At 36.3% G+C, this 17,627-nt stretch overlaps 2 protein-coding genes across 2 annotated transcripts in view; one reads left to right on the top strand and one right to left on the bottom strand.

Moving 5' to 3' along the window:
* LOC148906429 (uncharacterized) overlaps positions 1-17,627 on the top strand; it is a 112,532-nt gene that overhangs the window by 13,449 nt on the left and 81,456 nt on the right. The gene's annotated exons all lie outside the window — the stretch shown is intronic.
* LOC116291282 (uncharacterized) lies at positions 3,245-7,677 on the bottom strand. The gene is made up of 3 exons (XM_031698442.2): positions 7,576-7,677; positions 4,282-4,505; positions 3,245-4,017 (listed from the first exon to the last, which is right to left on the bottom strand). Exons 1-3 carry the CDS (start codon positions 7,673-7,675, stop codon positions 3,373-3,375), a joined length of 969 nt encoding a protein of 322 aa, XP_031554302.2. The 5' UTR covers positions 7,676-7,677; the 3' UTR covers positions 3,245-3,372.

Here is a 17,627-nt window from a genome sequence, read left to right as displayed (position 1 = left end):
GCAGGTCGAGATAAACCAGAAAATAGAGAGTTTTAGATTGACTTTTTTTTCTCCCCGCAAACGGCAAACATGACCACGTTTTCATCGTTTTCCTGTATTTTACTTTACCTTTTACAAACCTTCTCACCAAGCGCAAATACTCTTTTATTTTTCTACTACTTGGACTTTTTTGCGATTCTTTTTCAGTAATTTAAAAGAATTTTTTACTGGTCAACTGACGTTTCCCGTTTGCCGTGAACGTAAATCTAAAACTCTCTAATATGTTGTTTCGGTGCCATATATAAATGTCCTTATTTTAGCATTTCTTTAAATATACGAAATAAAAAATGGGGGTCACCGTTCGTTTTGAAGAGATAATTTTTTTTCCCCACTCAGAGCATTTTAATGACGTCATTACGAAGAGCACACGCGCACTAAATTCATACGTTAGAAAGGATAAACGCAAACAATGCCCACCAACCGTTCTTAAAGCGTTTCAACTTAATTCTACTTACAATATTATCTTCTTATCTCATATAAACGTGATTACGGTCAGCACTTCAAACTGTTTAACAAGCTTCGATGTTCTGACCGCTCTAGGTCTAGAGGGCTGTTCATTGTACTCGTCACTCCGTACTAGTTGAACATTAGATTTTACTTTTGTTTTTTCAATATTCTCAGTGGCGGCCCTGTTTTAGCTCAAAATTTAATTTTCTTTTTTCTTTTCTTTTCTTTTCTTTTTCTTTTTTTTTTTTTTTTCTTCTTTCTTTCTTTCTTTCTTTTTTGCGAGGCGTGGGGGATTAGGGGATTGGGGAAGAGTAGGGGAGGGAAAGGGGAAGAGGATAGAGGGTCTGCCTCCAAGGCCCGGTATTTTGCATATACGGCCCCTAATTTAGATTCATGATCAATTCCTGTTACACATCGCTGTCAAAACAAACCAATCATAGTTAAAGTGCCACTACTATGAAATTTTAATGTCTCACATATTTACTATTTACAGGAAGCCCAAAGTCTTTCAACAAATACTAACAGTAAAGCAGGAAATGTTATGTTGTTTACTACGTACGCTATAGCAACTTCTGAAATTTTTTCGGTATACAACAGTCTAACTCTTATCTTTTAGTGACTGTATCTTAAAACAGTAAAGCGGGAAATATGATGTTGTTTACTACGCACGCATTAAAAATCAACCACACCCTAAATCCATTATTTGATGTAGGTTCTTAAATTCGGCGGAAAACCCAGATTCTTAAAGCCGGGGGCGGAATTGACATCAACAGAGGAGAGCGAGGCTGAATTATAAACCCGGGATAGGTTTTTAGTTACTTTTCCTTATACTTGCCCGAGAGAACGCAAGGTATGAAAACAATACTATTTTTATTTCTATCGGAACAATAGAGTGCAAACGCGGATGTATTGTACTCTATTTCCAAAAGAACAAAGCAACAGTAATCTATCTCTCTGAATTCATTATAATTTAGTATTTCGTGTTTTGCATCGAAACAATGGAATTTAGGGCTTAGTTGATATTTTAAACCAGTTCAAACGCACGGGCTCGGTTTTGCATTAGAATTCAAGACCTCGGGCCTGCGGCCTTCTGTCTTGAATTCTAATGCAAAACCTCGTCCTAGCGTTTGAACCTTTATATAGAAACTCCTGTAATTTTCTTGGTATACAACAGTCTAACTCTTGTCTTTTAGTAACTGTATCTTAAAACAATTATTTAATAATATCTGCACGAGTGTGTCGAGTACAACTTCAGGTCTTTGAAAAGCAAACGAGTGCAAATTATTTATATTTACATTTACATTTACATTTACCAGTTAGGTCATTCGCTCAATACTGAGCATTTTAGACCACGCTAAATAATTATTAAAATGATTAAATAATTAACATATTAATAAATAGAATAAATAATAATAAATAGTAATTGTCCAACAAGTTAATAAATATCTGCAACTGCTTTCTTAAATGCTGCAAGTGATGTTGCTAGTGTTGCTTTCTTTGGGAGTTGGTCCCATTCTGAAAGTGTTCTTGGGTAGAATGAGTACTTGTAATATATCCCAATATTATCCCAAATTGAACGAGAAACGGTATGAATACTTAGTAATATTATGATTACATGCATGAAAAACATTACACAAGGAAGAGACGAAGTGAAATATTCAACACAATTTATTTCATGAAATTAGTTCGTTCACAACCAACTTTATTCAAAGCTATATGTAAAGTGCATGCTACAAATACAAATACATGTAATTCAAATAGTTTTTTACCTATTTTAAATGTGGTTATATATGTTTATCGTAAAAGTTGTTTACTGTAAAGTAAATTTGAATCACTATAAGCGCCATTTGGATTAGCTGACTTTGCAGACTTCGAGCTACTAGAGTTGTATTGAAAAAAATATACCCGACCGTTCACTTGAACGTCTTCTGGAAACTTTTGCAGCTCAGTCTTGGTAACCCCCGATCGTAGACCAAAATATTGTGTAAGTACTTACCACATCGTGTTTAATAGTCTTGCTCATAGTCGTTTTCGTTTCTGTTTTCGTTTTCGTTTTACTTCGGCATTGAAGAATAGTTCGAGTATTTTGTTTAAATCGGCTGGGTCATTTTCCTCAATTCATGTCGTAGTTTCTTTTCTTTTCTTCCCTATATTCAGCCATAATACTTTTACTTGTGTTTTTTTCTTTTTTTGAACTGTTTTTTAGTCCTTTGATAGTAAAATCCCTGAAATCTTTACTTACTTACCGAAATATAAAATAAGTGCCATTTCCCAACTCGATTTGCTTCAAATTTGCTATAAATTTTTCGTCACAATTATATGTCATCTTATTGGCTGAAATCATTTTCTATTGTTTATTGATTATCCAATCAAAAGCGAGAATTCTGTTTGCAATTTGCACTGTGTTACACTTTATTGCTACGTTTGAACAGCACTTCTCTAAGCCAATCAGAATTGAGTATTTTGTCATGTATGTTATTACGGATATAAAAACAAAACTACTCTTTGATTATGTGAAATGGGGAAAGCTCTACACGTAATTAAATTGAATTAATAATACCGTTATTCGTTGCCCTCAAAGATCATAACTGCTTATCCTTTTTTGCATTTTTTTTTGTCTATTTGATATTTTGTTTTGAATATTATATTTCAGTTGATAATGCGCTATTGTATTGTAAAGTATGAAATTCTTACTTTTAAAATAGTAACAATGAAAAGGATTCTTACATCGATCCCTAAAAACATTTTTGTCGAGGAAATGTTCAAAATGTATGGCGAAAATAACCCGGCTGACATTTTTATATAGTTATAACCAAGATGCATTTTAGTAAATAGTTTGTACTTCGTTTTTTCATGCAGGCGTTCTGGGAAATGAAATCCCGTAAATTATAAATATCTACCAAACCAGTATTGAATCGTACTGTCGTCATTCGCGCTTCCTCGAGTCGCTGGATTAAATTCAAGGCACGTTGTGCCAAAATTATTTTCATCGTTTACTGATCCACTGGTGGCATCATACTGGCAATGTCTCCCAGAACTGTCGGTGTGAAAAAATTGATCATGCATTTGCCAGAATGGCACTGTGATATCTTTTCCCTTGATACCTCGGATGTCAATGTATTCTACAGTCTTACAGACTCCAGCCCCATCAAAACTCAAGATGTCTATACTTGAAATCTTTGCTCTCAAGTAGTCTCGATAATCGACACCATGAACAGGAAAACTTGACGTCACTCTGACATGTGTTGATTGGTCTGAAATGGATTTCATCCGATCAAAAGATAGACGATAGTTTTCCCAGTTTGGATTATTTAGCTGCCTTCTTTTGTCTCTGGTAAAAGAAGCCGTACAGAATACATTGTCCTGTCTGTTCTTGTGGGCATACGAGAGGATGAGAGTCCATGCAGATCCAGGCTCTGAGCTGAGGTCACACCAGACTTTGATTCCGTTACCATTATCGGTGCGTGTAATGGTGTAGATACCATCTTCGGTGGCTCCAATTCGAAGGTAATCAAGACAAGACTTGGCATCCTACAGGAAAACAACTTACAGTTAAGTGATGCTTTTTGATTATGACCCTTAGAATGTGAACAAAACTACCTGAGCCTGTAAAGTTTGAGGTCTGTCTGCGTTGTCATAGTAACATACATTGTATATGGTAAACGAATCGAAAGCTTTACGAAGTTTCATTTTTTAAATTGGTCACATATTTAACGCTTCCCATCGCCCCGAAAATTAGCAACTTGCAAATATTGTACTCATAACCAGTGACGTTTTTAAATCTATTAAATTCACCTCTGTTTGTGCATCATAGTAGTGGATGTACAGAGCATTGTCCTGATAAGATCCTGCGTTGGATTTTCTGGTAGCGTTGTTCAGCTCACAGACATCCTTGTCACCAGCCCCTTTTGGTTTGTAGTTGTACGACAAGCACTTGGCATTGCTTGTACATAGAAAACTACAATCAACTGGCGACACCACGTGATGACTTGATATCACGTGACCCGATAGCACTTTACCTTAAATTACAGGAAATCATAAGATTAAAGAACACAAGATATACCTCGAGGCAGTCGCAGGGTTGATCAATCGCTAGACCCTCCGGTCATGTAGCTAAATTATGCTGAACGGTAAGCATTACAGTCAAACCAGGTAATGAACCGTACCCCCCCCCCCCCCCCCAATTGTATTATTCATTCGATATTTACATAACTTTAACAATGACAATTATCTGAGTACCTAAGCTATCATGGAAGGGGTAAGCACAACAGAGCTTGGCTCCAAATTAAGTGCACCCTTATATGATCATTTGAACCATGATTTGTTTCAAGAATGCATTCCATTTGAAAATATTCAAACAAATATTCAAAACATCAGTCGAGTACTGATTGGATTAAAGAAACAAAGGAAATTCAACATATAGAAAACATACACAGGAAGCCCCGTGCCAAAAGCAACCGTTTTCCAAGATGGCTGCCTGAAACCAGAAAGGGTTTACGAGCCGGGAAACCTCTTGACAAAGCATTTACAGAGGAGATCATCAATCACGTTTGAATTTGTTCATTTCTGATATGGGAACCAAGAAATATATATATACTATTTTTAGAAACAAAATGGCGGCTTCATGAATCTTCAAAAAATCATATCTTTTGGTTCCCATATCAGAAATGAACACATTTTGCATTTTTGAACTCCTCGTATGCAGTTCTTTCAAATGCGATAGTTAGAATTTCTATTGAGGAGTATTTCGATTTTCCGCTAAAATTGATGACGTCATTTTCCCGCCAAAAATGTCGAAATTTAAAAAAGTAAAACGACAGAGTTAGGAGATTTGTTAGGCTCTTTAACGTTACCAAGTTCAAGAAATTTTAATGAAATACAAAAAAGTTTTGCCTAAATGAAACATTTTTTAGCCCTTCTAGCCTAGTCTCCCCCACAGCCGCTTTCAGTGTCGTCACGCAACGCTTTCTCCCCTGACTAGCGGCTGCTTACCCGAGCACAACATTCCTTTCCTATTGTTTGTGTTCAACCAATTAGATAAGTGTCATTGTGTTTCAAGAACCAATCAAAACGTTTCGAATTTGACAACTTGTAAACATTCGCGAGACTAGAGAAATAATTCTAAGACGCATTTTAGTCATAAAATGACGAAAATTAGTCATAAATACTAGTGAATTCTAGAGAGAATGAGGAGGTATCCCGCAAAACCAACTTGCTCGTTTGACGACACAGACCAGCCCTCTAGGTTATCATTTCATCGGGCCAGAGGTGAAAGAAATGCCGATTTTAGCATGTTTGACCGCTCGAAAAATAAATAAAAAATTATTTAAAAAAATTAGAAAGACGCGTCAGAATCAAAAATTGTTTAGATACGTTTCTTAGAATAGCTTATATTTTGATATAAAACTACAAAAATAAAGGTCATAGACAAAAAATGAAAAGCAAAAGGTGAAAGATTAGCGGCCTTACTAGAACTTGTGCCTTAACAACACAAATATAAGCTCATTTTGTAAAGTTATACTAGCTGGAAAAGCTAAATATATGGCGAAAATTTGGTAAAAGAACCTATTTCTTTTTAGATTTCGTTCAACAACAAAATACCTTTTCTCGCGAAAAAATATTGAAATTTTTGAAAGAAAGCATTTTTTTTGTTTGTCGATAGGACCCGATATGAGGAGAATAAAAAATGCTGCTTTTTATTTCTAGATAAAATATAAGATTACTTGATAAAAACTTGAAGTTTTGAAGGAATTCCTTGAAGTCTTGCGAATATTTTGTGTAAAATGACTTCTTTTTTATTGAATTCAACATTAAAATAAATTATCCATAAAATTATTAAAAGTATTAATAGAAATTCTTACGGATTTGTCGATTGGAGGCAATGCGTATTTGCGTCCGCGTATTTGCAATTCCGAGTTGAAAGCTAAAATAGCGCGACCAGAAACAACACCTTAAAATGTTCATCGAATAGTTTTTGAGACATCGTTCTCAAGACTGAGAAAAAGCTATTCCTCCGAACTATGAAAATGTAAGCGTATCAGTACGAGGAAGATTTTTACGTTATTTCAAAGTAGTTTCATTTAGTCGCTCTAGGCCAAAGTAAATGTTTTTTTTTTCAACGCAAAATCAATATTTGCGATTTACTCAAAATCGAACAAAGAATTTTTTTGATTCTTTCATAATTTTTTTTGCCCAATGTCGTAGTTTATCATGTTGGCATCCGCCTATCAGGATCTCATCGGGATCTCATCGAGACCTCATCGGGACCTCATCGGGATCTCATCGGGATCTTATCGGGATTTCATCGGGATTTCATCGGGATCACGTACAATTGAAGATCAATTGATTTTAATGTATTTTGTTGATCGTAGAGATAAAAACATCAATTCCTCTGTATTGTACCTCGTCATCGACTTAAATTTAACACTAATATCTGGTGTGAATTTTAAATAAATCCAACTACTTTGTTCAAACTTTGAAAGTTTGTTAAAGAGCAAATTAAAAAAGTTTGATGTCGCTAAAGAAAAACAGGATAGAAACACGTTAAATACAGTGCATGGCTATAAAGGCAAAAAATAAATATTTCAACAAAAATATTTGATTTTTCTTACGTTAAAAATCGCTTTTTTTAAAGATTTCAAAAACATTTCTTGCCTTTGCTCAGAATGTCCCCACAAGTTCACTTTCCTTATTAATGCTTTTTACAAAATCTATAATTGAATTTATCTTCAACAAGAATATGAAAAAGGAAAAGTGAAGCTAAATCACTTCAAATAATATTAAAAGGATTCTTTGTAGCAAGGTATTCCCAAGAGAGCGCCTCAGTCAATATAATTATTGATAAATATTTACAGAAAGCAGCATATGGTTGCGAATATAAAATATGTTAAACATATCAAAATTAAAGCAGTGAACTTGATACTACAATAGGCATTTAGCAAAACGTGAGTAAAAGAAAATTCCAAAGGTTTACAACCTATTATCTTGAAACTAACAAAACATCTTGAATTTCAAAAAACGGGATAATATATACTGACTTGATTAAGATCAGCATTCTTGAAGGCTAAGCTATTAACTCGAGATTCTTACCTTTCTCAGGGTGAAATTTAGCTAATCTGCGGCTTTCTTCTCTGATGGTGGCCAAGGCAAACGAGTTAAGAAGGAAATAAGATGTGACGAAAAGGAACATCGACTTCATTTCTGGCCCTTTCACCTGATGATGTTAAGAGAAGATAAAGTAAGACCTTTTAGCTTCTTGCTTTTCATGAACGAAAGCTGCCTTTGTTGTTTGGCTTCACACGGCTGGTTGTGGACTTCATGGCAACTACATAGATTTATTATTAAAGCTGTCCATTGATGTAGACCCAGTTGTTATTTACTTTCTCTTCCTTTGTTTATTCCTTTCTTTCTTGTCATGTCATGTTTAATCTCAAAAGAAAGCCGTTTTTAGCACTATTATTTTACAACTGAATCGTATTATCAATTATTAACGAAGTAAAGTTGTACGAATACGTAAAGACTCTTTCTTTCTCTTGCCTTCCATTGTTGAATTGATCCACAGATTAAGGGAATAAAACTTGTTAAAATAAGCGTAAGTAGAGCTCAAGTAGCGTCCAAAATACATAACTATTTATTAAACGAGTTTTGAGTTACCCATCCAGTCCAATTTTGGTTGAGCACGAACCGTCAGTATCGAGTTTCTGTTGATGCCTTTGAGAGATTCATTGATGAAGACTTATTATTTCCGAAGTATTTATTTTGAGAATATCTAATATGAACGCTTAGAAACGTTATTTATTTATTCATATCTGAACTTTCCCCAACATTGGCATTCTGACAATCCCTTTCTATACTGGGCGAACAAAAACTGTATCAATACGGGTTTACTGAGTTTGACCCCTTTTCACTCACTACTATATATGGCAATTATTTTATGCATACAACTTTTACTTATTTGTGCTGATTTACGGAGGAAGGAAAACCGTAGAAACTAGAGGTAAAAGTGGGAGATAGCAACACCACAGGGGGCCCAAGTTTGCGACCAGGTGCCGGAGGGGCCGTCTCTAGGCAAATGGCTGCAACAACGTAGTTTCCATTCGTGACGACACGTTCCAGCTGATCTCTTATTTAGTTGACGACTAAAAAGGTCAAAATATTCTTATATCGGCGACTTTCGGTCTTGATTTAGCAATCAACACAAATTTTAGTTATTGCAGAATATGTTTTTACGAGTTATTCTTTGAATACCTTGGGAAAAGGGTATAGGTTTAGGAGCTGGAACTTGAAAAGATAGCGGAATGCCGCGTAAAGTTTTGAATGGATTTCGAGCCTCAATGTCGAATTTAAGAAGAAGAACATCAAGAATTAACCCCAAAATAAAAGGTTTAATAAAGACGACATCAAGCATTATGCATGCCATGCTTACACAGTTTGGCCATTTTCCTTTCATATACTAAGTAAAAATCTTCCCTCGGAAAAGTGTGAGTTTTCGACCATTTTGCAATGTTTCTTTTCAAAATGAATCCAAACCAAGTATGGTGATCTCCATTTTTATTTCACATATTGAATATCCACCTACGAAATATGAATAATGACATTTCTCAAGCGTATATATTATATATTAATGGTGCAAATAGATGAAGAGATCGATTTCAGGACGACTCTCAAGAGCACACGTAGTTACATATTTAAACAAAAAGGCGACAGGCATTTGTACAATATTACTTGAAAGTGATTAAATGCTTAGTTTAGTTCGTGTAATTGATTACTTTGCGTAGTCTGCTTAAAGAATGTGATTTTGCAAAGAATGGTGTTATTTTTATGTTTGCCTTCCGGTTACAGCGATATCTGTCATGCGGTATTTGTCATATTTTGAGGTCATGTAACACGAAAACGAGAATGGTGACCCTACACTTTTATTGCATATTTGAAGCATCCATGGTGCAATGAACGACCTTGCAAATGTTGGGGGAAATGACATTTCTTCTATTTCAAGGGAATCACCTCGATGGAGTTTATAAATATCCACCAAACCAGTACTGAATCGTATTGTCGTCATTCGCGCTTCCTCGAGTCGCTGGATTAAATGCAGCACAAGTGAAACCAAAATTGTCTTCACTGTAAACTGATCCACTGGTAGCATCATATTTACAGAGTTTCCAATGACTGTCGGCGTGAAATAATGAATGAGGTCCACCGATATCCTGCCAGAATGGCACTGTGATATCTTTTCCCTTGATGCCTCGGATGTCAATGTATTCTACAGTCTTACAGACCCCAGCCCCAGTAAAACTCAAGATGTCTATACTAGAAATCTTGGCTCTCAAGTAGTCTCGATAATCTACACCATGAACAGGAAAACTTGACGTCGCTCTGACATGTGTTGATTGGTCTGAAATGTCTTTCATCTGACCAAAACCTAGACGATAGTTTTCCCAGTTTGGATTACTAATCTGCCTTCCTGTGTCTATGGTAAGGGACGAGGAACAGAATCCGTCGTCGTCTCTGTTCTTGTGGGCATACGAGAGGATGAGAGTCCATGCAGAACCAGGCTCTGAGCTGAGATCACACCAGACTTTATATTGATTGCCATTAGTCGAGCGCGTAATGGTGTAGACACCGTCTTCGGTGGCTCCCATTCGAAGGTAATCAAGACACGTTTTGGCATCCTGGAAGATAACACATTAAAAGCCTAATTTAATCATTATTTGCTGTCAGTGTAGTATGTGTGGCACATATTGTACTGCAAATTGAAATAAACGCTTTCGGGTTGGAATATGTTAAATCATTGGAGCTAAGACAAAGGGGTATTCTGGGTATTCAATATCTTGGGCATTGTGGATTTTTCGATGAGGACACATGCATGAAGAGTTTGTTCGGTAACCTAAATCAATGTTGTAGAGCTGCAAAACTACAAGAAGCATAATGGTTTTATTAATTGTATTCCCAGAATACCCTTCGGTCTCAACTTCGATGTTTTAACCTTTTCAACCCTACACCTCTTTTTCAATTTGGTTTAGTTATAGTTAATTTGAAATCAGCCTGTGATGTGTCTAAGGTAAGAGTATTACAACCTTGCAAAGAACTTGAATAGTACAGAAGGTACAGAGTAGACAGAGGTTTTGAATGTTGTGTCCACTAAACAGTCCCAAGATGCACTGCAATGCCAATGGAATGGCTAATAGTAAGCAATTATAGGAGTGGGTTGAGCAAAATATCGTGAATTGTTAATGGTGAGTGAGCATTATTTGTAGTCGATGCCGAAGGAAGTGTCCCATTGGAAAAAATTGCCCATACATTTGGAATATTTGCTCTTTTCGTTCTTTTTTCTCTCTTTCCAAAGCAAAAGGTTGTTCTTAAAAGTAAAGTTATATAGCACAAGTAAACTGCGTGACAAAACATCCCAAATGACCCGTAAATCTTCTGGGTTTTTTTGCCACAGGTAGCCCAAGCTTGGTTTCTGTAGTGTCCTGTTATAAGGAAATGTATGGAGATTCATCAAAAATTTCAATAAAATCATTGAAACGTGAAATAAAGCCTCGAAATTTCACCCGATCATTGAGAAATAGCACTTCTTTGGCTCTTCGTGGTTATTTTTGAATTTAGCCCGTTTTAAGATTTTTTCCCCCACCAGTGAAACCAAGCTTGGGCTACCTGTGTTTTTGCCAACTAGTAGTTAGCGTGTTTTCGAGGCTACGAAACCTAAGAAACCATAAGAGGCGAATGTATAGGCCAACAGATAGTATGAGCTTATAAAATCAGCAAAAATACGGTTCTAAATTTTAACAAATTCCTATGAATTATATACCAAAATGCTCAGGAAAGCCCGGGGTTTTCAAATCCACTTCTGATTTTTTGACAGGTTCTGTTTTATTTCAAGGAGAGACGATTTTCTAGCTTGACCCCGGTTATGTCATGCATTTTCTCTTGTAAAATACATCCAACAGCGTACATTCAACCGGCAAAAAGTACGGTGTTTTTTTTCAATAGAATTCAATCTAAACCATATAATACAGTCCGTGAATAGTTAAATTAACTGAATCCACTTCTGTTTTTTGCCTAGATAGTCATTATTTTGAGAAAAGATCCAAAAACCGTGTTTTTGAGACATAATTTGTATGGGCTCACACGAGGGAGAGGGCGTGAGCTTGAAATCGTAGCTGACCAAATGTTAACAGATTTTTTCTGATGAATGATTGCTTATGATGCCAATACCAACGGTAAAATAAAGTTAATGCACAAATTCAACAACAACAACAACAACAAAAAAACGCTTTGAAATTCCACGGACTTTCACTAGAACACATAAATATTTCGCTTAAATCGAGGCTAATCCTGAGAGACAGAGAACTCGAAACTGGAGTATTCTTGTAATCATTTTGCAATACGGCTTTGTCGCGCAGTAAAACAATTTTCGCTATGTCTCTTCAATGCTATCCTTATAAAGTTAGATTTTACAATTTCAATTCGCGCTTCCCATCACCCCGACAACGAGCAACCGACAAAAATTGTACTCATAACCAGTGACGTTTTTAAATCTATAAAACTTACCTCTGTTTGTGCATCATAGTAGTGGATGTACAGAGCATCGTCCTGATAAGATCTCGGATTGGATTTTCTGGTAGCGTTGTTCAGCTCACAGACATCCTTGTCACCAGCCCCTTTTGGTTTGTAGTTGTACGACAAACACTGGGCATTGCTTGTACATAGAAAACTACAATCAACTGGCGATACCACGTGATGGCTTGATATCACGTGACCAGTTAGAACTTTCCCTAAAAAGAATTAATACAAATATTTTCACTTCAAAATATTTCATAATGATGAAAATTAATACTCTGAAAGGAGGCAACTCCAAGAAAACGGGTTTATAATCAAGAAATAGTGGAAGTTTTCGAATTCAAAATAGAAGATCTAGTTTAAAAAAAACCAGCCACATCAGGCTTTTGTCATATAACATATTTAATAACAACATTACATAAATTATGTAAAAGACGCAAAGCGCACTAATTGCCTAGCTACCGTATTAAATATGCTCGCGAAATTTCGTCAACAATTGTTTAAAAATCAAGCAATATAAAAATAACCATGTAAACACTCTGAGAAAGTAGAAAACTAAGGCCCCGTCCACACTATGCCGGATAAATTTGAATCCGCAACTTTCACACCGAAACTGAAAAAAAAAGTTTTCCGTCCACACATGAAAATGGAGAAAATGTTTCGCGTCCACACTAATACGATCTAAGCCGCATAAATCATCAATAAACACCTCTCCGTATGTGCCTCGTCTTGTTTAGGGATCATATTAAGCCTAAAGACGCCCAAAAAATTCATAAACACAGTCGAAATAAAGATAACTTTACATAAAAAGTCAAGTGCGATAAACCTCTCGTGGCTAGATATAAAAGTTTAGTGATTACCGTAGTGTTTACAAAGATGTAGCCACTCTTTTGTTACAAGTACAGAAGAAAATGACATCTAAGTATAAGAAAGTAATGTGAGAGTTTATTTAGAATCACAAAAGCAACTTCAAGTCGATAAATAAAAAAATAAAAAAATCCAACCAAAAGCATATATTTTTCGATGATGATCACTAGAGCAGAACGGTTCCATGACAACGTTACCGAGAAGACAATAGTAAAAGTTCCGTTTACAAATTGTTTTGCGTCCACACTGTTATTACGCTTAGCCGGATCTTAAAAATTGTTCCACTCTCTGGAGACAGTTTTTGAAAAATTCCGTTTTCGGTGAAGAATTGTTCCGGATTCGCTCGGACTAGTGTGTAATTGGATAAATAAAGTAGCGGATTCAAATTTATCCGGCACAGTGTGGACGGGGCCTAAAAGAAAGAAAGAAAGAAAGAAAGAAAAAAAAAAAAAAGAAAGAAAGAAAGAAAGAAAGAAAGAAAGAAAGAAAGAAAGAAAGAAAGAAAGAAAGAAAGAAAGGAAGAAAGAAAGAAAGGAAGAAAGAAAGAAAGGAAGAAAGAAAAGGAACCCTACACAACAGCAAATATATATTTCAAAATAACTGATTCCCCTCTCTCCCCCCCTCCCCACACCCCACCCCCCCAAAACAAACAAAAACAAAACAAAAAAATCAAACTTACGCCCAACTGTCCCTAAAAGCAATGCCTTCAATTATTCAAATAATTTACGGCGATGATCAACGTGTAAATTGGGAGGCATTTGAACGTACGCGTTAGTTAGGGTATCGCCTTTAATTACTCTAAAAGGAATTCAACTGTTCAGATAATTTACTGACGAATCAAACAGATTGAATGGTTTGGTTTTCGCGTCTACCACGTGTCTGATACGAAGTGATGGCCACGTGTTAGATATTTCTCTGCGTTAATTGTGTCACCCTCCTTAAGTAAAGTTTATTGTTAAGTTTATTATTTTACAAAATAGTTTTTGCTGTGGTATCGCTGATTCAGCTGTATTGCACAACATTGGAAACCTTCAGCCTTAAAAACAACCTTGATCTGATCATTACTAGATAAAATTAGTTAGCGCATAGTTAATAGATTTAATGATTTCCCTCTATTAACTATGGTTAATGCTAATGACCTGTTTCAGTCAGAACAGCTGGAACAGTGTTCCGCATTAAGGACGTTCATGGGCAAAAGATCCCATCGTCAGATGGTTTTAAAATTTTGCACGATGGAAGAACATCATAAAATGAGTAGAATAGGCAAATAAAAAAAGGGGATCCCCGACTTCGTTTAGCAGTCAGAATGCGTGGAAATTCACCCTTTTTACAGTAAAAACGCGCGAACATAGTAGATATGGAAAGCTGTCAAAAATAAGTCATATTTTGCTGAACAAATAAATTGGTCAAACAAAACAAAACAAAACAAAAAACAAAAAACAAAAAAAAAACAAAAAAACAAAAACAAAAAAAACAAAAAAACAACAACAACAAATAAAGTCAAATAAAGAATATTAAGTTTAATTTAACAATAAAGTTCGTCAGTCCCAAGGAACGTATACCAAACATTTAGAATAATCAATACATGAGTATTTATTGTACTGGCCAAAAGAGTAGCAACTTAATTGAAACAGGTGTTTTGGGAGTTTAGTCAGTATTTTTTGGCAGGATTGAGCATCAGGTACTGGCTTTAGGGTTAGATTCCTGTATGTCACTAGTCGATCGGTTTTCCTTATATTTTTTACGGACGTGAATATAGTACTTGCTGTATGCCCTAATAATTATTTTACTTTTTGAGTGTGAGGGTTGCTAAAGTATCGATCCGGATTTCCCAGAAAATAAATAGAATGTGTTGTAATTGCTACACTTTTGTTCCTCCTGTCTGACCACATTGAGCTGTTTCACTAAATCTCGTATTCATATAAGTGGTATAATGAGGATATCAGCCGTATTTTTCTGTTGTAGTACTTATTTTGGAGGAATCAATCAAATGGAAGATTTGATAACTTTATCTAATTAATGTTACGTTTCCTCCATCACACACAAAATAATATCAAACATTGAGTATCGTATTTCCCTGTGTCAGTCACCTGCGAGGCAGACCCACGAGTTAACATCGTCCCCGTATCCTTCCTCGATTTTCCAAAGTTTCTTTTTTACTTTTCTTTTTTTTCTTTTTTTTTTTTTTTCTTCAAAAATGTTTATGTCAAATTCGTTATAAAACGACGGCCTTTTTGTTTGCCGCATTTCCACACAATCCAAATATGGAATTGATCATACCATATATGAAGTGAGCTTTCTCTACTCCAACTTCGACACTAACATATAGAGTAAAGCTTGATATGCAACAAACAGGTATTATTTGGTTTGAACATTGAGTGCATTTCTTCTTTCTTCTGTTGGTGTAGTACCGTCACTCCTCTATTTAGCCCCCCCCTCTCAAATAAGCCCCCCTCTCTAATAAGCCCCCCCCCTATTTAAAGGAAGAAATTTGTTAAGCCCCCCCTCTCTTTTTAGCCCCCCCCCCTCCCCTCTCCTCCCCCTTCACAACTAAAATTAAAGTCTTGATACGGTGGTTCACTAACATAATCGTAAATTATACTTGAGAGACTAACACAGGTGAATCAAATAATAAAAATGCCATGCACATCACTACAGATTATGCGAGACCGTCAATAGTAATGCTTCTGTTTAATTCTGAGTTACAATCATATTACATCCAGACAGCGTACAACTTACTGCGTTTCGACTAAATCAATAAGTCCCCCCCTTCTCAATTAAGCCCCCTCTCTCCAATAAGCCCTCCCTCAAACGTGCCCGAAATAAATAAGCCCCCGGGAGGCTAAATAGAGGATTTACGGTACGTTTAATATTAGTAGAGTATCCACTAGCCCTCAGCCAAACAGTTACGGTACTCCTTACCTTTCTCAGGGCGAAATCGGACTGATCTAAAACTTTCTTCTCTGATGGTGGCCAAGGCAAACGAGTTAAGAAGAAAAGAAGATATGAAGAAAAGGAACATCGCTTTCATTTCTGGCATGACGTTGTTTCAAGGAGGCGGAGGCGAAGTAAGCCTTTAAGCTTCAGAAAGCTGTCTTTATTGTATGGCCACACGCCTAGTTGTGCATGGCTTTAGGGTGCAAACAATATAACTGTGAAACTTTAGTAATACTAAATAGCACAATTTCATGCAAATTCCATTGTTTTCTATTGTTTAATTAGCACTATATTTTGTACTTTTTTAGTAATTAGTGTTTTACGGATTAATTGTTACCACTTTATTGCAACTACTTAACTGACTTTAATTATTAAAGCTGTTTAATTATTTGTGTGGGATGGTTGCACGTGCCATGACTTTGCCGTGCTCAGAGGTTGTTTCAGAGTCAGTCTATCTGTGAGTAAGCCATGCCCTGACTTTGATCAGCCCAGAGGTTGTTTCAGGGTTCTATCTGTGAGTAAGCCATGCCCTGACTTTGATCAGCCCAGAGGTTGTTTCAGGGTTCTATCTGTGAGTTAGCCGTGCCCTGACTTAGATCAGCCCAGAGGTTGTTTTAGGGTTTCATCTGTGAGTTAGCAATGCCCTGACTTTGATAAGCCCAGAGGTTGTTTCAGGGTTCTATCTGTGAGTTAGCCATGCCCTGACTTTGAAAACAATTGAACATATTAACACCAAAAGCGAAAAATCCTTTAAGAAAGAAACTCTTTTATTTTGACCTCTAGAGTGAGCTGCTTTGACGTCACATGCAAGTGTTCCATTGATAAAATTAGAAGTTTTACCGGGTCACCTGTGTTACCCCGGTCATAAAATACTTTTTGTTTTGTTTTGGACAAAATACACAATAGTACCCAGGCGTTTTCCGACAGGACCTTACCCAATCTGTGACCTTTGCAGGCATTTGCTGTAGGGGTCTAGTCACGGTCCGATCAATTAGCATGTACCAGCTGTCAATCTATGTCACTGTGTTGTCAAGTGATAATGAGAGGACGGAGTTGTAATTCAAGACAGCCCAGCTAGATATATTAATTTAGTGTACTCGTAAACAAAGATTTTTAGCTAGTAGATAGCAAGAGTTTCTAAGACTGATTTTCAAACTTCATGGGCAATAGATTATTTTGGTTGGGTTTCAAGAGCCATATTTACGATAAGCGATATAAACAAATTTATTCAACATGACTCGTTAGGCTGCGTTCATAATATATGGCACCGGGGGGAGGGGGGCAGGTGAAATTGAGGGGGGATCGGGAAAATTTTGGTAGGAAAAAGGGGGGTGGGCAAATTTGGGAAGCCTTGCTTAGGGGGGATCGTATTTTTTGCATGACTTTAAGGGGGGGATGGGTGAATTATTTTGGACATTTCAATTTTTCACCTGCCCCCCCCCCCCCCCTGCCATACATTATGAACGCAGCCTTAATCACTTGAAATTGAAAATATAGATCTTTTTATATAACCTATATTGATCTGTGTATGATTTTTGTAAAGTGTTAGTTTTGCCGGTAAGAAAATAGCCGAAAAGTTTGCCGAAAGAGGCAAGAAAAGAGGCAAGCTGCCTCTAACGCATGATTTCATACAAAATTTCGCGAATTTTGAACTTACTCCCTTTAAACTCTGCGGTCGTCTAACTTTTAAACATCTCATCTTTCGAAGGTTACCTTAGATTCGTTACTAGAAAATATTCCTCAAATCTTACGGAAAACTTTAAGTGGCTATGTACCAT

This window comes from Actinia tenebrosa, unplaced genomic scaffold (genome assembly GCF_029948245.1).
Source record: "Actinia tenebrosa isolate PJP-AT-01 unplaced genomic scaffold, QUT_ActTen_1.0 PGA_scaffold5__44_contigs__length_20552954, whole genome shotgun sequence".
NCBI classification, from domain to species: domain Eukaryota; kingdom Metazoa; phylum Cnidaria; class Anthozoa; order Actiniaria; family Actiniidae; genus Actinia; species Actinia tenebrosa.
This window is presented reverse-complemented; position numbering and strand designations above follow the sequence as displayed.

Bases quoted from the DNA above. Each gene is read 5' to 3' on its own strand.
- LOC116291282 (XM_031698442.2), bottom strand. From the start codon at position 7,675: ATGTTCCTTTTCGTCACATCTTATTTCCTTCTTAACTCGTTTGCCTTG. The intron at 4,506-7,575 runs GTAAGAATCTCG...CTGTAATTTAAG, and splicing joins TAAATTTCACCCTGAGAAAG to GTAAAGTGCTATCGGGTCAC. The intron at 4,018-4,281 runs GTGAATTTAATA...GTTTTCCTGTAG, and splicing joins ACTATGATGCACAAACAGAG to GATGCCAAGTCTTGTCTTGA.